At 44.0% G+C, this 25046-nt stretch overlaps 1 protein-coding gene across 5 annotated transcripts in view; it reads left to right on the top strand.

Annotated features, from left to right (window-relative positions):
* SLC44A5 (solute carrier family 44 member 5) overlaps positions 1-25046 on the top strand; it is a 288360-nt gene that overhangs the window by 85840 nt on the left and 177474 nt on the right. The window contains exon 1 of one of the 5 annotated variants that reach the window (XM_089692177.1): positions 13674-13855. The exons of 1 other annotated variant lie outside the window; for it this stretch is intronic. In XM_089692177.1, coding sequence (XP_089548303.1) covers positions 13816-13855 — 40 coding nt within the window. In that variant the 5' untranslated portion in view covers positions 13674-13815. Of the gene's footprint in view, positions 1-13673; positions 13856-25046 lie in introns of those variants that run through there. 3 more of the 5 variants (XM_089692180.1, XM_089692175.1, XM_089692178.1) reach the window with 3 other exon arrangements.

Below are 25046 nucleotides of genomic sequence, written 5' to 3'. Positions count from 1 at the left end.
TTTCTCACTACCACTCATCCGAAATTGAATCTGTTTAATGACACTTTACGCCCTGAGTAGGTGACTTGCCGCTTCCTGTAGACGACTCGTATATCATTTTTAATGAGCAGAATATATTTCCTTCTAGATACACAGTTACAACCAGAGAGAATCCAGAGACTTCATTACAATACGCTGATTTCGGCTGAAGCGACTGTCGGCAATAGGTTAGAGGAGAACCAGACTAAGGGCCGGTTCACACCAGAACAAGGTGCGGGAAAGACGCATTCTGCGCCTGTTTCCCACATTGCCGCTGCCCTTGCGATCTGCTGTTGGTGCCAATGTATTGTTAACGACACCCCAAATGCAGATTGCAAACACAGTGCCAAGTGATTTGTTAAAAATCGTGCATGTGTTACTTTTTCTGCAATCCGGTGCGATTTTCAGGCCATTCAAATGAATGGGCTGCCAAATCACATCACAGAGGAACGCGTGGGAATCTCACAGGAACATGTGGGTTTAGACCCGTGGGTTCCAGTGTGATGCTGCTGTGAACCACCACCTGAAAGAAATAGGGGGCTGCCACTGCCGGAGCCTTTTAGAAAATGCTAGTTGCCTGGCTGCCTCTGCAATTTATTCTGAGTCACTAACTGAAAGTAAATAGGGGGCTGTAAGAAACAGGGGGCTGCCACTGCCGGAGCCTTTTAGAAAATGCTAGTTGCCTGGCTGCCTCTGCAATTTATTCTGGGTCACTGACTGAAAGTTAATAGGGGGCTGAAGGAAACGGGGTTGCCACTGCTGGACCCTTTTCAGAAAATGCTAGTTGCCTGGCTGCCTCTGCAATTTATTCTGAGTCACTAACTGAAAGTAAATAGGGGGCTGAAAGAAACGGGGCTGCCACTACTGGACACTTTTAGAAAATGCTAGTTGCCTGGCTGCCTCTGCAATCTATTCTGAGTCACTGACTGAAAGTAAATAGGGGGCTGCCACTGTTGGACCCTTTTAGAAAATGCTAGTTGCTTGGCTGCCTCTGCAATTTATTCTGAGTCACTGACTGAAAGTAAATAAATATGTAGTTTGCAAAATCCATGTTTTGTCCTCCCACCCAGAATTAACCTCTTCCCCCTCCATTGTGGCCTCCACTGGCTATATATATATATATATATATATATATATACACTTTTTTTATTACTCATCTTTTCCTGATTGTTCAGGCTGGCCACGTGGCACTGCAGGATACTCATCTTAAACTTCACTTTTTTTCCAGGCAGGGCATTCCATACTCACACAGAAAGCGCCACTCTCCTCACTAGTCCAGTATGAATGCCTTGGTGACCGCCTAGCAGGGGGCAGTGACATGACCCCTGCCTTCACAATAGAGTACTCTAGCCTTCCGGGTTGTGATGCTGGCTGTCATTCAACCCAGAAGATTTAGGACATCTTGTGGCAGGGAAGAGGTACTGCAGAGGACAGCTCCAGATTAACCAGTTGAGTACCAGCCTGTAGCCCCTTCATTACTAGGCCATTTCTCCGTTTTCAGTGATGTGATATTGTGGAGTTGATTTACTAAAGTGCAGTTGCTCCAGAACTTGGTAAATGAGGTAAAGCTTGAGTTTGCAAAGAATACCCAATCACATGCAAGGAACATTTAAAAAAAAAACAGCATTTTTGCTTCCATATGATTGGATGATGGAAGTCAGCAGAGTGTCCCCTCATTTACTAAACTTTGGAGAAAGTGCTCTTGCAACTTTACACTTTGTAAAGTGCACAGTCTATTTTCCTTTAGTAAATCAACCCCTTTGACTGACAATTACTCCGCCCCAAACTAATTTTATATCAATTTGTGAGACAGATATTTTTTGTTTATATTTAACAATCATTTGGTTTTTTTTTATTTTTTTACTACAAAAAAAAATAATAATTTGAAAAAACTTTTCATTACTTTCTGGCAGGGCTTTTTTTTAGGTGCAGGAACTCAACCATGTCACCCACAAAACAACCCCCCTCCCACACATATATGCACACCCATAAAATAATTGATGTTGCCAAATTTCACCAACAGTAGGAGGGTCTTAAAGGGGCAGTAAATACCAGAAGTGCATTATGTCCACAGTGCAGAATTCAGGAGTGCATTACACACAGATTACAGAGTTCAGGGGAACACTGCATACAGAGTGCAGAGTTCAGGGGAACACTGCATACAGAGTGCAGAGTTCAGGGGAACACTGCATACAGAGTGCAGAGTTCAGGAGTGTGCTGCGTACAGAGTTCAGGGGTACACTGCATACAGAGTGCAGAGTTCAGAGGTACACTGCATACAGAGTGCAGAGTTCAGGAGTGTGCTGTGTACAGAGTACAGAGTTCAGGAGTGTGCTGTGTACAGAGTGCAGAGTTCAGGAGAGTGCTGTGTACAGAGTGCAGAGTTCAGGAGTGTTCTGTGTACAGAGTGCAGAGTTCAGGAGTGTTCTGTGTACAGAGTGCAGAGTTCAGGAGTGTTCTGTGTACAGAGTGCAGAGTTCAGACGTACACTACGTACACAGTGCAGAGTTCAGGAGTACGCTGCGTACAGAGTGCAGGGTTCAGGGGTACATTGCATACAGAGTGCAGAGTGCAGAGTTCAGGAGTTTGCTGTGTACAGAGTTCAGACGTACATTATGTACACAGTGCAGAGTTCAGGGGTAAACTACACAAAGAGTGTAAAGTTCAGAGGTGCGCTGTACCAGAGCTTCCACCACGTTGCAGCTGAAAAAACTCTGCTTTCTGTTATAAAACAGAACAAAAATGTATGTGGCTAATGCTTCCTACAGTTTGTAACTGCAATGACACAGAGAAAGTAATAGTTTGTGTCATGTTCACACTAGAATGCTGAATTTATATGCGGTCCAGAGATGTGCGTTAAAATGCAACATGTTTGCATGCTATTGTACAAAAACGCATGTAACTGCACTGCACTTCAACACACCTCTCACCCACAACAATTAGACTTTGAAAAAAAAAAAGACTACAGAGAAGTGTTTTTACAGCTTGTTTATCCGGTTCATCGCCGCCCGTATATATACTTGACTTTACAGTGCCGGGTAGGGGGTGCACAGCGCATGCGCCCTGCCCGCACCACCATTCAGGTCTTGGCTGTCAATCGCCGGGTGCCGGCCGGTGATCGCCGATTATCTCCGACGGGGGAGAGACCTGTGTATAAATAACACAGATCTCTCCCCAGTCAGCTCCTGTACATTGCTTTGCATGGCTCTGCGTAGCAGAGCCATACAAAGCAGTGTGCTTACAGTGTAAAGCATACACAGTCCCCATTGTGAAACAGCACACAGTCAACCCTTCTATTGCCCCACATGTTAACCCCTTCCTACCCAGTGCCATTAGATTTTTATTAGCACTGATCATTGTACTGGTGTCACTGGGGATGTCAGTGACACAAAGTCAGTTCCCCCCTGTGTCAGAATGCCCGCCGCAGTCTCGCTATAAGTCACTGATCACCGCCATTACTAGTAAAAAAAAAAAGAAAAAATTCCAGCATCTATAACGCCATTTGTAAATGCTATAACACTCATATAAACCAATTAATTTATACGTATTGGGATTTTTTTTTTAGCATAGACATGTAAAAGAATACATCTTGTTCTAAATTTATGACAAAATTTGATTGTTTAAATTTTTTTACTGGACATGTTTAATAGCAAAAAGTCTAAAATATAGTTTTTTTCTCAAAATTGTCAGTTTTTTTTTTGTTTATAGAGCAAAAAAAACTCAAATACCACCGAAAGAAAGCTTTATTAATGGGAAAAAAGGATGTAAATTTCATTTGGGTGCAGCGTTGCATGACCACGCAATTGTCAGTTAAAGTAAAGCAGCGCTGGAAGAGTCTGTTTGTCCCTCTTCAGGGGGTGCGGGATCGTATGACCACTATGATACTCAACGAACAGATGTCGAGTATCTGCAGCGACTCCCAACGTAAATTTTTGAAAATATGGGAGCCGTGGTTCCGATATGCCTTTCCCTCACTCCCCCCGGCTAGTCTGGGGATGTAATGGCGTTCGGTATTGGCGCTCTTGGACCCCTGCTCTTTGCCCCCTTTTTTTCCCTCTTTCTTCCTTTTTCTCTCTCTGTCTGTTTTTGGTGTGACTGGACAGCTGCATTTAGTTGTTATAGTCAGTTACATTAATGTTTTGTAACTTATGTGCCATTGATATCCCCTGCGTGGGCGTACCTTTTGCCCTGTTGGTGTTAGAGCACTGTTTTTTCTTTTTTTTCTTTTGCATTTTTTTTTATCTGTGCAATTGATAGCCCCTACGTGGGCGTGTTTTATTGCCTCTGTTTTATACTGTTTAAAAAATTAATAAAAACCATTGAAATAGAAAGTAAAGCAGCGCTGTATCGCAAAAAATGGCCTGGTCAGGAAGGGGGATGAATCCTCCGGAGGGCAAGTGGATATGTGCGCTACGGTGTGAGCGGGCCCTCAAGAAAATAGTCTGTTTGGACCAGCTTGGCCCGCTATTAAAAAGTGAAAATAAAACATGGAGTTAGGTTTTAAGGTATTGCAGAGCGATACCCATTGGAACCAATCAGATTCATCTTTCCCTCCATTTCGGGAAGCGCAGTGGTCATTACCGGATGCGTCGCGTACATCTAATCCCGTCCATCTCCGCGTATTTCTCACAGAAGGATACAACCTTCCTAATAACCAGAGCCGTGGACTCGTCTTTGTGGATATTTGAGAAGCGAGCGGCATCAGACGTCTTATCTGAGGTGATACACCATCTCCCGTCCTGTCAGCGGGATATCAGTCCGCGGCCGCTGGGATTAAGGAATAAACACAGATGGTTTTATCTGCTTGTACATACTTATTACTATTGTCTGGAAAATGGGTCAGAGCGCGCCGTGTCACCTCAGAGACAATCCGGGGGAAGGTTCTGTGAATGAGCCCGGCTCCGTGTTTACATTCCTGTACACTTCCTTCTTCTATGAACAATCGCCTTTATTTATCATCGCAGCTGCCCCTGCCGAGCTTCACCTGGCCAATCTGCTTCCTGAGGGAACAAACACACAAAATGGAGTCCATTTCACCGTATACACAGGAAATCTGAGAAATATACATGGGCTGCTAGTAGTGATCTTATGAAAATGCTAGATGCATGGCTGTCCGCTGACTGCGTCACTCACTGACGTGGAACAAGCCATGACGTCTGAATACATCATCTGTATACACGGGCATACTACAGCGTACACCCCTGATGCCCAACCTGCAGCCCTAGGCCTGCATGCGGCCCTTTGGCACTTATTGTGTTGCTCTTGAGGTCCTTGCAGGCAGCAGTCTGTGTTTCCCTATTGCCCTGTTAAAACAATGATTTCTAGCAGTCTCATGTAATATGGCTGTAGTCTCTGACATTCTCCTGCAGAATGTCCACAGTCTCTGACCATCTCTTGTATCATGCCCATAGTATCTGACCATCTCTTGTATCATGCCCATAGTCTCTGACCATCTCTTGTATCATGCCCATAGTATCTGACCATCTCTTGTATCATGCCCATAGTCTCTGACCATCTCTTGTATCATGCCCATAGTATCTGACCATCTCTTGTATCATGCCCATAGTATCTGACCATCTCTTGTATCATGCCCATTGTATCTGACCATCTCTTGTGTCATGCCCATAGTATCTGACCATCTCTTGTATCATGCCCATAGTATCTGACCATCTCTTGTATCATGCCCACAGTCTCTGACCATCTCTTGTATCATGCCCATAGTATCTGACCATCTCTTGTATCATGCCCATTGTATCTGACCATCTCTTGTATAATGCCCATTGTATCTGACCATCTCTTGTATCATGCCCATAGTCTTGTATCATGCCTAGAATCTCTGACCATCTCTTCTATAATGTCCACAGTGTCTTACCATCTCTTATAGTATGTCCACAGTCTCTGACCATCTCTTGTATCATGTCCATAGTCTCTGACCATCTTATGTATCATGTTCATAATCTCTGACCATCTTTTGTATCATGTTCATAATCTCTGACCATGTTTTATATTATGTCCATAGTCTCTGACCATCTCTTGTATCATGCCCATAGTCTTGTACCATGCCCATACTCTCTGACCATCTCTTGTATAATGTTCATAGTCTCTGACCATCTTTTGTATGATGTTCGTAGTCCCTGACCATCTCTTTTATCATGTCCACAGTCTCTGACTATCTCTTGTATCATGTCCACAGTCCCTGACCATCTCTCTCACCATGTCCATAGGCTCTGACCATCTCTGGCATCATGTTTATAGTCTCTGACCATCTATTGCATCATTTTTATAGTCTCTGAACATCTCTTGCATCATGTTCAGAGTCCCTGACCATCTCTTGTATTATGTATATGATCTCTGACTATCTCTTTTATTATGTATATAATGTCTGACCATCTCTTGTATCATTTTCATAATCTCTGACCATCTCATTTATCATGTACATAGTCTGTGACCATCTCTTGTATCATGCCCATAGTCCTATATCGTGTTCAGAGTCTCTGACCATCTCTTGTATCATGTTCATAGTCTCTTTCCATCTTGTGTATCATATCCGCAATCTCTGGCCATCTCTTGTATTATGCCCATAGTCTCTGACCATCTCTTGTATCATGTCTACAGTCTTTGACCATCTTTTTTATTATGCCCACAGTCCCTGACTATCTCTTGTATCATATCCATAGTCTCTGACCATATCTTGCATCATATCCACAATCTCTGACCATCTCTTGCATCATATCCACAATCTCTGACCATCTCTTGTATCATGCCCATAGTTTCTGACCATCTCTTGTATCACGTTTATAGTCTCTGACCATCTCTTGTACTATGTCTGCATTCTCTGACAATCTCTTGCACCCTGTCTGCAGTCTGACCATCTCTTATATAATGGTAATAGTCTCTGACCATCTCTTGCATTCTGTATGCAGTCTCTGACCATCTCCTGTATTATGCCTATAGTCATTGGCTATGTCCTGTTGTATGTCTGTTGTCTCTGACACTGAATATTCACAGCATTTTACATGCTGCCCTTTGCAGTGATGTCAAGGCCCACACTTGAGGCCACCCATATCAAGAAAGTCGATCATCACTAGTGTGCACCCTTGTGAGGTATGTATTTGCCCGCACGGGGATTATCAAGTGTCCCGTGCATCCTTGTGTAGGCAGTCCCAATAAATGTTCATGCAGCTGACATGAATGGGACCGCCTGCATGGAGATGCACAGAACGCCAGTAGGCAGGGCTGGTGCTAGATTATTTTGTACCCTAGGCAAGACCAGCCACTTGCCCCCCCCCCCAAAAAAAAAAATAAAACATTTTAGAAACAGTAGAAAATATTAAATCAACACAACATGAAACTGCTGAATTTCTTTTAATTTGCAAAAATAAGTGCCATAAGATGCCACCAGCACCAATATTTAAGGCAAAAATCATTGTCCCGGACGGACTGTATCTGTGGCTGGCAGTGGCAGGGTGACAGTTGCAGTGAGTGGAGGAGGATGGATCCACACTCTGACAGATCCCAGGCTGGAATTCCCCAGGCAATGGGGGGAGGTAAAACACTGTGACAGCAGGCACCCCAGCCCCCCCTACCACACAGAGAGATCACCCGAACTGAGCAATCCCACAGTGACAGATCCGACAAAACACACCACCACCAACACTGACACAGATCAGCAGGCACTGGAGGAGCAGGCTGTGGGATCATGATGATGTCATCACTTACTGACACATTGCACATGTGATGGATGGCCGGCCGGGTCACACTCACACAGACATGAAACATCAGAGTCAGACATTACCTTCCTCCACAGGCACAGCTCCACTTCCGCTGATGAATGGGAAGAGAAGGGCTGGAACTCCACAGTGATCAGCAGCCACCAGTAAAGGACTGAGTCTGAGAGGAACACTACAGGAGCTGCTACACTGGCCCCAGACACCCAACATCTTCCTCTGTCCTTTCTTCCTCCACTCAGCTGGAGGATCGTTCATGACGTGCCGGCATCCCACACAGAGAGGGTGCTGGCCTGTGCTACGCCCAGGCGCCCCGAGGTGGCAGTGTGCCCTAGGTGGCTGCCTAGTTTGCCTAGAGGAAGCCCTGCCAGTAGGTAAACCTCCCAATGGGTAAGCAGGGGCCTTGCACGAGCCTGCGCTGTAGTATGCCATAGCAGGCCTAATTGCTGATCATTAACTCAGGAACAGGTAGGAGTCAAGTGATTTGAGCTAAACCGACTTTGCTGCAAAATTACCTCAATTGATCAATCAAAATGGGTTCCTCTTTTTTTCCTTATTTAGTTTTTTGTTTCTTTTTTTAAGTAGTTTAGTTCATTTAATTCAGAGGTATGTTTATAAAGCAGCTTTTACTAAATGGCAGGGAATCAATCACTGTCATTTAAAGTACCAGGAAGATTAAGCTGCAATGAGGGCCCATTTACATTCTTACGGTGCATTAACATGCTTTATGTTGCGTGATGTTGAAATGAATGGGCTGCCAACGCATCCTGATGTGCCGAAAATCAGACACAACCCTATTTTTGTATCAAAACGAACTACCAGGTGCATTGCCTTAGCAGGGGGTGCTACTCGAAATGAAGTGTTCACGAGCCCTGAATGTTTGAAAGTCACATTTGCTGATTTATAAATACATCCCAATACCGTATTTTTCACCGTATAAGACGCACCTGACCATAAGACGCACCTAGGTTTTAGAGGCAGAAAACAGGAAAAAAAAATTCTGAACTAATGGACTGCAGACACAGTACAGGAGATGACCAGAGACTGCGGACAGCACAGGGATGACCAGAGACTGCGGACAGCACAGGGATGACCAGAGACTGCGGACAGCACAGGGATGACCAGAGACTGCAGACACAGTACAGGGATGACCAGAGACTGCGGACAGCACAGGGATGACCAGAGACTGCGGACAGCACAGGGATGACCAGAGACTGCGGACAGCACAGGGATGACCAGAGACTGCGGACAGCACAGGGATGACCAGAGACTGCAGACAGCACAGGGATGACCAGAGACTGCGGACAGCACAGGGATGACCAGAGACTGCGGACAGCACAGGGATGACCAGAGACTGCGGACAGTACAGATGACTGCTGACCTTTGGGGAGGTGGGGAGCGGGTACCTGAATTTGACAGGTACCCGCTCTTACTTACAAAAGTTTTTGTTTGATCTTACCTGTTCCTCGATCCAGCCGCGCGCTGTCTTCCCGGCTTCTGTAATGGCGCTCGGCATGACAGCCGGGTGCCCAGTGCGCATGAGTGAGAAGCACTTGCGCTTTGTGATTGGTCCGGCGGCTTCTGGGATCTGTCATGTGTCCCAGGTACCGCCTTACCATTCACAAAAAGCACCACTTCTTGCGCATGCGCACTTGGCACCCGGCTGTCATGCCCAGCGCCCACACTACAGAAGCCGGGAAGACAGCACGCCGCTGGATAGAGGAACAGGTAAGGTCCCGCTGCAGAGCTGAGCGGCCAGCCCGGTATTCTGACACGGCCGCGGTGGAAATACCGGACCGGCCGCTCTATATTCGCTCCAGAAGACGCACTGACATTTCCCCCCCAGTTTTGGGGAAGAAAAAGTGTGTCTTATACGGCGAAAAATACAGTATGTTTTTTGTGTATTTGATCTTTTTATGTGAAATTGAAGTTTTAAATTTTTATTTTACTTTTTTTTTCTCTGTTATTTTCTTTCTGTAAAAATGTTAAAATAAGTAGTCTAAGGCTGGCCATACACTTACAATTTTCTTACAAATTTCTGTCCAATTTCCTTTAGATTTATCTTCAACTATGTATTGTAAGGACCTAATTGTAATTGGATACAATTGAAAGTGTTGTTTAGGTTTGACCTCCTATTATATGGTTTTTGGTAAATCAAAAGAAAAATCCTAAAGAAAATTGTATAATGTATGGCCAGCCTAATGAGGTTCCTTTTTGGCACAAGAATTTCCCTGACCTTAAGGAGCTAACTAAAGTTCATAGGTCCCTTAACCACTTCCAGTCTGGACACTTTCACCCCCTTCCTGTCCAGGCCAATTTGCAGCTTTCAGCGCTATCACACTTTGAATGACAATTGCGTGGTCATGCAACACTGTACCCATATGAATTTTTTACCATTTTTATGAGACAGATAAAGCCTTATTTTGGTGGTATTTATTGACCACTGGGATTTTTATTTTTTTTTGCTCTATAAATCAAAACGTCTAAAAATTTAGAAAAAAGGTGTAAAAGTTTGCAAATAAATAATATTTCATCATAAATCTTGGCCAAAATGTATTCCGTTATCTTTTTAGTAAAAATAAAAATAACCCAAATTAGTTTATAACCAAAAATTATAATTTTTAAACATTTTTTTTTACATTTTTATTTTATTTTTTTATATTATTATTATTTTATTTTACATACTGTTACCCTAGCAGTACAGTGTCACCTTGGTGACACTGTACTACTTGTGGGGGGTGATGAAGATTTTTTTTTTACACTGATTGCTGTTACACCCATAAAGGCTGTAAAAGCAATAATTTCTTCTCTCTGGCAGCATTCTTGCAGCCATTGAGAACTACTGAGTAAGCTGTGATTGGTCACAGCTTGTCACATGGTACAAGGCTGTTGTGAATAGCCTTGTACCATGTGACCTCTGTGATCATTCACAGATTTCACACGTAGTAAGCAATGATGGCAGAAGTGACATTTTGCTTACTACTCTGCATGTGATCACTGATTGGCCAATCAGTGATCACATGATGGGGACCTCACACAGAGGTCCCGTACGATGATCGGTGTTCCACTGTGTCCGGAGGACACAGCGGGCACCGGATCGCGGTGCTGCACGCTCCCAAGGAGCGCGCAAAAGCAGGGGGCAGGGAAGCCGTTTATAAATGGCCACCTGACCCTGCACTGCCACCGTCCGGCCGTTTATATATAACGGCCGGATGGGAGGTGGTTAAAAGTCTAGGAGAATGTAATTTCAAGAATATTTAAAGAGTAACTCCACTTTTGTACCCATCATTGGTGTTATTAGGCCCAATGGTTATTGTCATTGGGAGGAATTGTGCCCCATCATTGGTGTTATTGGGCCCAATGGTTATTGTCATTGGGAGGAATTGTGCCCCATCATTGGTGTTATTGGGCCCAATTGTTGGTGTCATTGGGAGGAATTGTGCCCCATCATTGGTGTTATTAGGCCCAATTGTTGGTGTCATTGGGAGGAATTGTGCCCCATCATTGGTGTTATTGGGCCCAATTGTTGGTGTCATTGGGAGGAATTGTGCCCCATCATTGGTGTTATTGGGCCCAATTGTTGGTATCATTGGGAAGAATTGTGCCCCTTCATTGGTGTCAGTGTGGGGGGGGGGGGAATTATGCCACATTATCCCACATTCTTTAAAGTGGGGGCTCCCCCCAAAAACAATAAAAATATGAAAAGCCATCAGCTACAAATCCTGTGGTTGCCAACTTTTAATATAAGGACACTCACCTGTCCAGGCATTCAGCGATATCCTCACCCCGAGCCGATTCTTCAGTCGGATTAGGATGCAGGTGCCGGCACCTTCAGAAAGGGAAACCAGAAGTGTAGCCTTCACAGGCCGTCTCCTACTGGGCATGCACCAAGTGCGCTGTGCACTTGGCGCAATCCATTATACTCGACAATCCATTATACTCGACAGTCCACAGATCCGATCCATCCTGCGGGGATCGTCGGCTTTCTTTACAACCTACCTTTTCATGGAGCGTGTCCGGTGTCACCCCGTATAGGTTGCATGACAGCACAATGTAAACAAAAGAGCCAGCATTAACAGCTTCTGCACAGGGGCGGACTGACAACTCATGGGGCCCTCGGGCAATAGGGGATCCTGGGGCCCCTGTGTCCTTGCCAAAACTCGAAAAAGCCTATGAAAAAGGTACTAGGGGCATCTCATGGGGCCCCCTACTGACCCCGGGTTCGGATCTCATGGGGCCCCCTACTGACCCCAGGTTCGGACTGCGGATTGAGCATAATGGATCGGAGTCCGATCCATTATGCTCCCCAATCTGCAGATCTGATCCATCCTGTGGGGATCGTCGGCTTTCTTTTCAAATTACCTTTTTGTGGAGCAGGTCCGGTGTCACCCCATGCGGTCGGTGTCCCCCGTTGTGGTGCGCACCCCCAGCACCTGCCTCGGGACGCCACTGTCTGGACTGCATTTCTGTGGTGTGAACTGGCCCATATAAAGGGGTATTTTGGGCATCAAATATTGGTGCCATCGGGGCAGGAACTGTAATAAAGCAGCATGTAGAGTGCACAAGGCAATATGTTTGGATCTAACCAAGCCATGAAATCTGTCTGTTGCTGTCATACTGGGGTAGACTTACTAAACTGCAGCACCCCGAATCTGGGGCAGCTGTGCATGGCATCCAATCAGCTTCTAACTTCAGCTTGTTCAGTAATGCAGGCCATAGATGGGTCGAAAACCGTCCGTTAAAAAAAAAAAAAAAAAAATTCGGTCATTCAATAGGCCGATGTTACCACCAATGGTAAAAAAAATTCGGCCGATTTTTGTCCCGTCTACGGCAGGCGTTTAATTACTTCTGCCCCTGCAGAGAGCCCCGCTATTATATTTGATATGAAAAAGTATTGCGGTTGCAACAATGTATCCATTTCGGATACAGATGTTTTTATTTGGATACAAATAGATACATTGTTGCAACCGCAATACTTTTCATATAAAATATAATAGCGGACTGGAATTCTTTTTCTTCTACTTCTTTTGCTTCTTCTTTTTTTCTTCTTTTTCTTCTTTTTCTTCTTCTTCTTTTTCTTTTTCTTCTTACTCCTCTTCTTTTTCTTCTTCTTTTTCTTTTTCTTCTTCTTGCAGGTCACGGCTCATGCACAGATTTTTTATTGGTAAAACGATCGGCAGATTTGCCCATCATTGGCGGGAAAATCGGGCGATCGGCAAAATTGGCTGTTTTTTTTCCAACTTTACCGATAAAAAAAATTTTCTTTTTCTTCTACTTCTTTTCTTCTTCTTCTTCTTTTTCTTCTTCTTCTTTTTCTTCTTCTTTTTCTTCTTCTTCTTCTTTTTCTTCTTACTCCTCTTCTTTTTCTTCTTCTTTTTCTTTTTCATCTTCTTCTTTTTCTTCTTCTTGCAGGTCACGGCTCATGCACAGATTTTTTATCGGTAAAACGACCGGCAGATTTGCCCATCATTGGCGGGAAAATTGGGCGATCGGCAAAATCGGCGGTTTTTTTCCAACTTTACCGATAAAAAAAATGTGCCAAAACCCCGAAAAACGGCCAACCAATTAACCCACTAACGGTGCGAAAATCAGCCGATTTTCAACCCGTCTATGGCCTGCATTAGGCTTTGACAATAAAAGCTGGAAGCTGATTGGTTTCTTTGCAGAGCTGCACCAGATTGGGCACCCTCCAGTTTTAGTAAATCTCCCCCTTTGTGACTTGTGTCCTTTAGCAATCAGTGTTTTCTTTTGCTGTTCCAATCGTCTGCAGAAAAAGTTCCCCAGCACATGACTGTTCATAGCAAACACAGGTTGATTCCCTGCGGGTGAATATGACGCCTTTAGTAAATCAATCCCAGAGAGTATAAGGTGTGATCTGTTGGTGTGTGGGCTGGACTCTTCTTGTGTACAGAAGCCGTGTGCCGTCCCCGGCTTTCCTGGAGCAGACGGTGTCTCTCCTGGAGGTTTATTTTTAAACCCAAGTTAAAGAGTGTTCTGTACGCCTGTCCCTGCACTGCCAGCGCCGGAGAATACTGCCACTAAAAATAGAGAGAAGACAGCGATCGGGAACATGGCCATTCAGGACGAGGAGAACTATTACGGGAAACACGGTAATCCATTCACTATTATGTGTTATTATTCCGGGGGCAGGGAAGGACTGACAACTCATGGGGCCCCCGGGCAATAGGGGATCTTCGGGCCCCTGTGTCCTTGCCCAAACTCAAAAAAGCCTATGAAAAAGGTACCAGGGGCATCCATCTCATGGGGCCCCCTACTGACCCCGGGCCCTCGGGCATTGCCCGAGTTTCCAAATGGTCAGTCCGCCCCTGTCCGGGGGAAGGGGGGATGTATTCTGAGGGGGGGTGTCTGTAGGGAGCTCACAGAAGGAAAAACTATCAATCACTTCCCAGAACAGAAACTGCAAGTTCCCAACACCTTGTAAATATGTACTATGTACAGGATCCTGGGAGTACATCCTGTGATTGAGGAAACAGAGAAGAGGGACGGTGCAAAAAGAGCAAGCGGTCCATCAGGGCTGCCTCTTGATTATTTTTAATTTTATTGATATTTTTATAACTTTTTTAATTTTATTGATTTTTTTTTTAAAAAAATTTATTTTATTGATTTACTTATTATTTCATTTATTTATTTTATTTATTGATTGGATTTTTTTAATTTTATAATTTTTTTTAAATTGTTTTTTTATTTTATTGATTATTTACTTATTATTTTATTTATTTATTTTATGTATTGATTGGATTTTTTTTCATTTTATAGTTTTTTTAATTTAACTTTATTTTATAGATTTTTGTAGTTGAATATTTATCATTTCATTAATTTATTTTACTGATTTATTATATTTCTTAATTTTATTGATTTTTTTTTTTTAATTTGATTTTATTGATTTTTTTTATTATTATTTCATTTATTTATTTTATTAATGTATTAGATTTTTTTATTTTATTGATTTTTTTAATATTGATTTTATTGATTTTATTTATTTATTATTATTTATTTGATTGATTTATTCGATTTTTTTATTTAATAATTTTTTTATCAGATGTTTTTTATTTTATTGATTTTTGTAATTGATTATTTAGAATTTCATTGATTTATTTGATTGATTTATTAAATATTTTTATTTATTTATTTTATTGATTATTTAAATTAATTTTATTGATTTATTAGATTTTTTTATTTTATTGATTTTTTTTTATCTGATTAGTTTTTTAGTGAATTGATTATTTATTATTGTGTTTATTTTATTGATTTATTAGATTTTTTTCAATGCTATAGATTTTTTTTTTAAACATTTGATTTTATTGATTATCATTTATTTATTTTATTGATGTATTAGATTTTTTTATTTTATTGATTTATTTTATTTTGTATTCTTTATTTTTTTTGGAAGGATTTTTTTTGTTTATATTGTAAAGCGCTGAGCAAACTGTTGGCGCTTTATAAATTCTGTGTTATAATGGTAATAATAATAACCTTTTTTCTGATTATAAATCTTTGCTTGTCCCAAGCATGTTTAAATTCACTTGGGGGATGAAAAAAAATTAAATGCAGCGAATCTGCATGCACGGTGAGAAATGGACAACAATGAATGTTCTTCAGGCTATTTTCTCTTTTGATCGAATGTTAACTTGTATTATTTTAACTTTTCACATCGCTCTTCTCCTTGGGGATGCAAAGCACCCCAGCAGTGGTTTTACTACCCCTGACTGCCCCCCTTCACTTCCCATGCTTGCTGGAGGTGGTGGCACACATGCGTGTCCGTGGCAGACATGACATCCTATGTTGCGTTTCGTGGCCAATACTGCTGCCACAATGGACCCATTTAAATAAGTGGGGCTGTGCTGCAACTACCCTGCGACCCCAGGCAATGCATGTGGTTGAGGCTCAGTGCTGCGGGCTTTCATGGGTTAAACAGGTATCCAGGAGGCAACATATCACCTCCCAGCCACCTGACAACTGGCCTGTGAAAAGTGATCCACCATAGATGCCTTTTCGGAGGGGTCAGTTTCAGTGATCAATCACTATTTGCACTGATCATTCACCCCCAGTTCACATCTGTGCGGGTGGTGCCACTGCGGATCCGCATGAAAATCTGTGCAGCCGCACCACCCACACAGAGAAATGCAGACCCGCAGGCGGCTGCCGTTACTTCTAATGGCACACCGCCCGCACAGAGAAACCCAGACCCGCAGGCGGCTGCCGTTACTTCTAATGGCACACCGCCCGCACTGGGAAACGCAGAACCGCAGGCGGCTGCCGTTACTTCTAATGGCACACCGCCCGCACCGGGAAACGCAGAGCCGCAGGCGGCTGCCGTTACTTCTAATGGCACACCGCCCGCACCGGGAAACGCAGAGCCGCAGGCGGCTGCCGTTACTTCTAATGGCACACCGCCCGCACCTGGAAACGCAGAGCCGCAGGCGGCTGCCGTTGCTTCTAATGGCACACCGCCCACACCGGGAAACGCAGAGCCGCAGGCGGCTGCCGTTGCTTCTAATGGCACACCGCCCGCACCGGGAAACGCAGACCCGCAGGCGGCTGCCGTTACTTCTAATGGCACACCGCCCGCACTGGGAAGCAAAACCGTACTGGGAACCTCAGCTGCGTTTTCCAGAGTAGTGCAGGGACTTCTTCCCTGCGTGTCACGGGAGTCCATTCAAATGAATGGGCTCTCGTGCCTGTGCAAAACGCGGCCGGCACGGCGGCATAGGTGTGAACGTTACTTCTAATGGCACACCGCCCACACCGGGAAACGCAGAGCCGCAGGCGGCTGCCGTTGCTTCTAATGGCACACCGCCCGCACCGGGAAACACAGACCCGCAGGCGGCTGCCGTTACTTCTAATGGCACACCGCCCGCACTGGGAAGCAAAACCGTACTGGGAACCTCAGCTGCGTTTTCCAGAGTAGTGCAGGGACTTCTTCCCTGCGTGTCACGGGAGTCCATTCAAATGAATGGGCTCTCGTGCCTGTGCAAAACGCGGCCGGCACGGCGGCATAGGTGTGAACCGGGGGTTAGGGATCATGCACACTGAGCTTAACACCTTCACGCCGGCGCCTCCTGGCCCTTTAAGAGTTTCAGAAGCTGGGAGGCGAGGTTTAGAGTCATGTGACCGCCGTGACATGACGTCACGGGGGTCACATGATCGGGAAAGGTCCCAATCGTAAGAGGAGATCGGGACCTTTCCGTGAGTACTGAACATGTGTGCTGGGAGCATGCAGGGCGCGTGCTCTTGGCACATATGTCCTTTTTTAAAAGAGCGCAAATGTGCGGCCGCTCGGCGTCTAGGCCCAGACGCCGGGAGGCCGCACATTTGCGTTCGGCCGGCGTGAAGAGGTTAAAAAAAAACAAAGCAAACATCACCAGTGCATTTAGGAGACGAGCTTTTGGGTGTAAAAAAAAAGCATGGTGCCGCTACATGAGTGTAAAGACGTCTAAACACGCCTAAACACGCCTAAATGCTAGACGTGTTTAGCACCTGCATGTTCATTCATTTCCATTGGCCTGAATAAACAAAATATTCTGGCCTATGGAATCCATAAACACGCCAACACTTGATGCTCCTAGAGCCGGCCATACAGTCAGGTCCATAAATAAAGAATGTTCCAATCAGTTGTTTTGGCCACGCCTAATGTTTTTGCTATCTCTCTGATGGGTTTGTTTTGTTTTTTCAGCCTAATGATGGCTTGCTTCACTGATAGTGACAGCTCTTTGGATCTCATCTTGAGAGTTGACAGCAACAGATTCCAAATGCAAATAGCACACTTGAAATGAACTCTGGACCTTTTATCTGCTCATTGTAATTGGGATAATGAGGGAATAACACACATCTGGCCATGGAACAGCTGAGAAGCCAATTGTCCCATTACTTTTGGTCCCTTAACAAGTGGGAGGCACATATGCAAACTGTTGTAATTCCTACACCGTTCACCTGATTTGGATGTAAATACCCTCAAATTAAAGCTGACAGTCTGCAGTTAAAGCACATCTTGTTCGTTTCATTTCAAATCCATTGTGGTGGTGTATAGAGCCAAAAATGTTAGAATTGTGTCGATGTCCCAATATTCATGGACCTGACTGTATGTGGGTCGAAAATCGACCATTTTTTCATCCGAAAATCGGACATAAGAATAATCGGCCGATTTTCGCTCTGTTAGTGGGTCAATGGCACCGGCTGATTTTCATGGTTCCTCCCCTTTTCGGTGATCGGACATGTTGGAAAATTTGTGAAAAACGACTGATTTTCTACTCAATGATGGTCAAATCGTACAATCGTTTTTTTGAAAAGAATATGCGCATGAGCCGTGACCTGCAAGGAACAGAAGTTTTGCATGTTATATGGGGTGGACTTTATGACTTGGTCGCCGATTTTCCAAATCAATGATGGCACCATCGGATTACCGAGCGAATGACGCTTTCCAATTTTCGGATGAGAAATCGTTCAGAATTCGAACCATGTGTGGCCTGCATTAGGCACGTTTTTTGAGCTGCATTTTCCTGCCAGTCGCAGTGATCATTCACTGATCTCACAGGAGCTACCGTCATTTTTTTTTTTTTTTTTTCTTTTTACTAAAAGTTGTTTTCTCTTTAACCCTGAACAGTCCTTGTTTATTTTTGGCAAATTTTATTCCAGCATGTTTTTTGTTTTGTAAACTAATGACACGGTTTATTTCATTACTTTCATTTGGCGTCAAATGAAATTTTTGCATTTGAGTCTATTGCTTTGAACAGTGCTGTCAGTCTAACACAGTGACACTTGCTTATGGGAGGGCTCCTTCATTGGCCAATAAGCAGGCTGGGGTGGCTCCTTGACTGTATTGGTTACTAAAGTGTGTGCCTTTCAATGAAGGGCGGGAGGGATGTCTCGATTGCAAAAAGTTTACCTTTAACCACTTGCCCGCCAGAAGATTTCCCTCCCTTCCTGACCAGGTCATTTTTTTTGCGTTATGGAGCTGAGTTACTTTAGCCGACAATTGCGCAGTCATGCAACGCTGCACCCAAATTAAATTTATGTCCTTTTTTCCCCAAGAATTGAGATTTCTTTTTGTGGTATTAGATCTCCTGTGCGATTTTATTTTTTGCGCTATAAAAAAAAAGACCGACAATTTTGAGAAAAAAATATTTTTGACTTTTTGATATTAAACATGTCCAGTAAAAAAATGTTAAAAAATCATATTTCATCATAAATTTAGGCCAAAATGTATTCTGCTCCATATCTTTGCTTAAAAAAAAATCCCAATACGTGTAAATGAATTGGTTTACACAGGACAAACAGAGAGGATGAATCTCCCTAATGAGGACAGACAGCAATAAAAACTGACAGGGGTTCTAATCCACCTTCACTATTTGATGACAGAAATTAAAAAATATTGTTTTGTTTTTTTAAATGTTTTATTTTTTCAAAACGTTTTTGTTTATACCGCCAAAAATAAAAAGTGCACAGGTGATCAAATAACACCAGAAGAAAGCTCTATTTGTGCGAAAAAAAGGACATCAATTTCAATTATGTACCGTATTGCATGACCGCGCAATTGTCAGTTAAACTAGCGCAGTGCTGTATAGCAAAAAAAGTTGTAAATTGCAGTATCTATACCATAGTTTGTAGACACTATAACTTTCACGCAAAGCAATCAATATACACTTACTGGGATTTTTTTCTTCAAAATTTTAATTTTTTTTTGTTTATAGCACGAAAAATAAAAAGCACACAGGTGATCAAATACCACCGAAAGAAAACTAGATTTGTGGAGTAAAGGGACGTAAATTTTGTTTAGGTACAGCTATGCATGACCGCGCAATTACCAGTTGAAATAGTGCAGGGCTGAATAGCAGAAAGAGGCCTGGTCAGGAAGGGGGGTAAATGCTCAGGAGGGCAAGTGGATAAAGTGGAGTTCCAATGAAAATGAAAATAAAAGTCAGCAGCTACAAAAACTGTAGCTGATGACTTTAAAAAAAAAAATGGACACTCACGTGTCCCTGGATCCCGCGATGTCCTCCCCACAGCCCGGTTCACCGGCTGTCCTGTGTTCCCGGCGCAGTGGGCTCCCGGCTGCGGCAGCTTCACAGGTGGGTGCCCACATGCGCGAGTAGTGCTGCGCTTTCTGAATGGTCTCCTAGTCTTCTGGGACCTGTCACGTGCCCCGGAAGACTACGGGGAGGGAGGACAACTTCCATTTCCGATCATCTAGGTGATCGCAGTGGAAGTGGGAGCGGGTACCTGTCAATTTCGGGTACCAGCTCCCCCCCGGTCCCCTAAGGTGCCAATCCTTTAAGGCAGGGGTATCAAACTGGCAGTCCTCCAGCTGTTGCCAGACTACAAGTCCCATCATGCCTCTGCCTTTGGGAGTCATGCTTGTAACTGTCAATCTTGCAATGCCTCATGGGACTTGTAGTTTGGCAACAACTGGAATTCCGCCAGTTTGACGACCGTGCTATAAGGGGAGTAGGGGACCAATCCTTAAAGTGGAATTTCCACTTTTGGGTGGAGTTCCGCTTTACGTAAATCAACCCCAATGGTTCTGTGTTTTTCCATATTTAGGTTTCTATACTGTTTAGAGAAATGATCCAGAAAAGTTACAGACCGCTCCCGAATTGGCTGTTATATGTTTACATTCCTTGAATACCGCATGCCTGGACCACTACTTATTTAACTCATGCATTTATTTATTAATTTCCTTTAGTGAATTGACTTTTATACCATTTTATGAGGTTTTTTTTAATTTTTTAGGTAAATACCTCATAAGGTGATAGTAAATTGACATTTTTTGCATCTCATGAGATAATTGGGAAAAAATGTGTCACGTGATTCATTTATGAGATATTCTTTAGTGAATTGAGCCCAGAGTGCCTATTGTGCATACGGTAATGCACCAAATCATAGGGGAATTGTGAAGGGGCCCTAAAGGGGCCCTCCAACCAAAAGTAATATTTCCTATAACCCTTCCGCTGCCAGAGCCATTTTTTTGCATTTTTTTACACACCTATTTAAAAAATCATTTTAGGCCTGAAGATTACACAAATCCCCCAAACATTACCATATTTTTCACTCCACCTAGGTTTTAGAGGAGGAAAACAAGAAAAAAAATTTCTGAACCAATGGACTGCAGACATAGTACAGGAGATGACCAGAGACTGCAGACATAGTACAGGAGATCACCAGAGACTGCGGACACGGTACAGGAGATGGCCAGAGACTGCGGACATAGTACAGGGGGTGACCAGAGACTGCAGACAGTACAGGAGATGACCAGAGACTACGGACACAGTACAGGAGATGACCAGAGACTGCGAACACAGTACAGGAGATGACCAGAGACTGCGGACACAGTACAGGAGATGACCAGAGACTGCGGACATAGTACAGGAGATGACCAGAGACTGCGGACATAGTACAGGAGATGACCAGAGACTGCGGACATACTACAGGAGATGATCAGGGACTGCGGACATAGTACAGGAGATGACCAGAGACTGCGGACATACTACAGGAGATGACTAGAGACTGCGAACATACTACAGGACATGACCAGAGACTGCGCACATGGTACAGGAGATGACCAGAGACTGCAGACATAGTACAGGAGATGACCAGAGACTGCGCACATGGTACAGGAGATGACCAGAAACTGCAGACATACTACAGGAGATGACCAGAGACTGCAGACATACTACAGGAGATGACCAGAGACTGCAGACATAGTACAGGAGATGACCAGAGACTGCGCACATGGTACAGGAGATGACCAGAGACTGCGGACATTCTACAGGAGATGACCAGAGACTGCGGACATAGTACAGGAGATGACCAGAGACTGCGGACACAGTACAGGAGATGACCAGAGAGTGCAGACATAGTACAGGAGATGACCAGAGAGTGCGGACAGTACAGGGGATGACCAGAGACTGCGGACATAGTACAGGAGATGACCAGAGACTGCGGACATAGTACAGGAGATGACCAGAGACTGCGGACATACTACAGGAGATGACCAGAGAGTGCAGACATAGTACAGGAGATGACCAGAGACTGCGGACATACTACAGGAGATGACCAGAGACTGCGGACACAGTACAGGAGATGACCAGAGACTGCGGACATAGTACAGGAAATGACCAGAGACTGCGTTCTGTTGTCTGCAGGAAACCCGGAAGCCACAAAACTGACCATGCTGTGTTCCCCTGCCTAGTGTGGTCAGTTTTTAATAGGAAGAAAGGGAAACTGGCAGGAACACCAGAGATTTCACACAAAGGAGGCAATACAAAGAGAACCGGATACCTTTTCATACAAGTACTTGGCACAGCAGATACATATCAGGAATATGAAATGTTGGGTTTACATATTCTTTATGGATGAGCCCATAGTTTAGCTTTAAGCTCTCCATCATCCCTGGAAATATCAGTTTCGGATGGACTCAAGTGTTTCCAGCATACTTATGTACTGTATAGCTGCATTCTGCTGCGACTGCAAAACATGAAAGGCTCCGTTCACTGAGCTCAGACATTATGTGTTATTTACCAGAATTATCCTGAATTTCAGATATTTGATGGTTATTTTAAGGTCTCCTTGGCCCTAATTGCTATAAATAGGGGCCATTATGGCAAATACCGATTGTTATTGCTCTGAGAATTAGGCCTAAAGAGCGCTCTAGGGAAAAAGAAGATAATGAATACAATTTACAAAATTTACTGCTCCGCCTTACTATACAAAGTTTTTCAGAGAAGCGATGCTGAATTTAAAGCCCGGCTCATGTTGTTCCTGTAGTGCAGTCACAGTATAAACAGTAATAATTGCAGGCTCCTCTTTTTATTTGTGACCGTCCTATTGGCTGCAACGAGAGTACAAACACCCTATGGTAGCCACATGCTAAAGAGCCGTACTGCTGCTCAACACCAATTGCAGAGGTCCGACTTACGCCCCCCCTGAGCAGCGCCGGTGATTGGGCCATTGTGCAGGGGGCAGGTCGGACTGCTGGAGCTGAAGCTTCAATTGGGCTTTAAACGAGATTGTCAAAAGACAGACCGATTTCAGCTGTACCTGTGCTGGTGTCAGGGAGAAAGATGGACAACTATGTGCAAACATCAACATTTTACACAGCAAAATCAACTCTAAAAGGCCACAATGTTCAAACCACAGTGGCTGGTATTGGATATGGAACCTTGCGTCCAGGGGCGCACTGACAACTCATGGGGCCCCCGGGCAATAGGGGATCATGGGGCCCCTGTGTCCTTGCCCAAACTCAAAAAAGCCTATGAAAAAGGTAGCAGGGGCATCTCATGGGGCCCCCTACTGACCCCAGGCCCTCGGGCAGCGCCCGAGTTTCCAAATGGTCAGTCCGCCCCTGCTTGCTTCTCAGTACAAGGGACCTTTGGTATGATTTATTTATTTATTTCAGGTACTTATATAGCGCCATCAATTTACACAGCACTTCACATATACAGTCATGGCCGAAATTGTTGGCACCCTTGATATTTTTCCTGAAAATCAAGTATTTCACACAAAAAAGGTATTGCATTAACACATGTTTTGCTATACACATGTTTATTCCCTTTGTATGTATTGGAACAAATATAAAACAGAGGCAGAAAAGCAAATATGACATAATGTCACACAAAACCCCAAAAATGGGCTGGACAAAAGTATTGGCACCCTTAACTTAATATTTGGTTGCACACCCTTTGGAAAACATAACTGAAATCAGTCGCTTCCTATAACCATCAATAAGCTTCTGACACCTCTCACCCGGAATTTTGGACCACTCTTCCTTTGCAAACAGCTCCAGGTCTCTCTTATTGGAAGGACACCTTTTCCCAACAGCAATTTTAAGATCTCTCCACAGGTGTTCAATGGGATTTAGATCTGGGCTCATTGCTGGCCACTTCAGAACTCTCCAGCGCTTCTTTGCCATCCATTTCTGAGTGCTTTTTGACGTATGTTTGGGGTCATTGTCCTGCTGGAAGACCCAGGATCTTGGACGCAAACCCAGCTTTCTGACACTGGGCCCTACAGTGCGACCCAAAATCCTTTGGTAATCCTCAGATTTCATGATGCCTTGCACACAGTCAAGGCACCCAGTGCCAGAGGCAGCAAAACAACCCCAAAACATCATTGAACCTCCACCATATTTTACCGTAGGTACTGTGTTTTGTTCTTTGTAGGCCTCATTCCGTTTTCGGTAAACAGTAGAATGATGTGCTTTACCGAAAAGCTCTATCTTGGTCTCATCTGTCCACAAGACGTTTTCCCAGAAGGCTTTTGGCTTACTCAAGTACATTTTGGCAAACTGTAGTCTTGCTTTTTTATGTCTCTGTGTCAGCAGTGGGGTCCTCCTGGGTCTCCTGCCATAGCGTTTCATTTCATTTAAATGTCGACGGATAGTTCGCGCTGACACTGATGCTCCCTGAGCCTGCAGGACAGCTTGAATGTCTTTGGAACATGTTTGGGGCTGCTTATCCACCATCCGGACTATTCTGCGTTGCAATCTTTCATCAATTTTCCTCATCCGTCCACGACCAGGGAGATTAGCTACAGTGCCATGGGTTGCAAACTTCTTGATAATGTTGCGCACTGTGGACAAAGGCAAATCTAGTTCTCTGGAGATGGACTTGTAACCTTGAGATTGTTGATATTTTGCCACAATTTTGGTTCTCAGGTCCTCAGACAGTTCTCGTCTCCTCTTTCTGTTGTCCATGCTTAGTGTGGCACAGACAGACACACAATGCAAAGGTTAAGTGAACGTCTCTCCTTTTTATCTGCTTTCAGGTGTGATTTCTATATTGCCCACACCTGTTACTTGCCCCAGGTGAGTTTACAGGAGCATCACATGCTTGTAACATTCTTATTTATCCGCAGTTGTGAAAGGGTGCCAATACTTTTGTCCAGCCCATTTTTGGAGGTTTGTGTGACATTATGTCGAATTTGCTTTCTTTCCTCCCTTTTTTTGTTTTGTCCCAATACACACAAAGGGAATAAACATGTGTATAGCAAAACATGTGTTAATGCAATACGTTTCGTGAGAAATACATGATTTCCTGGAGAAATATCAAGGGTGCCAACAATTTCGGCCATGACTGTATATTGTACATTCACATCAGTCCCTAACCCTCAAGGGGTGTACAATCTAAGGTCCCTAACTCACATTCATACATACACATACTAGGGCCAATTTAGACAGGAGCCAATTCACCTACCAGCATGTCTTTGGAGTGTGGGATGAAACCGGAGTACCCGGAGGAAACCCATGCAGGCCACAGGGAGAACATGCAAACTCCAGGCAGGTGGTGC

This window comes from Staurois parvus, unplaced genomic scaffold (assembly GCF_062004578.1).
Source record: "Staurois parvus isolate SC_StPar_1 unplaced genomic scaffold, SC_StPar_1.0 ptg000578l, whole genome shotgun sequence".
NCBI lineage: Eukaryota > Metazoa > Chordata > Amphibia > Anura > Ranidae > Staurois > Staurois parvus.
This window is presented reverse-complemented; position numbering and strand designations above follow the sequence as displayed.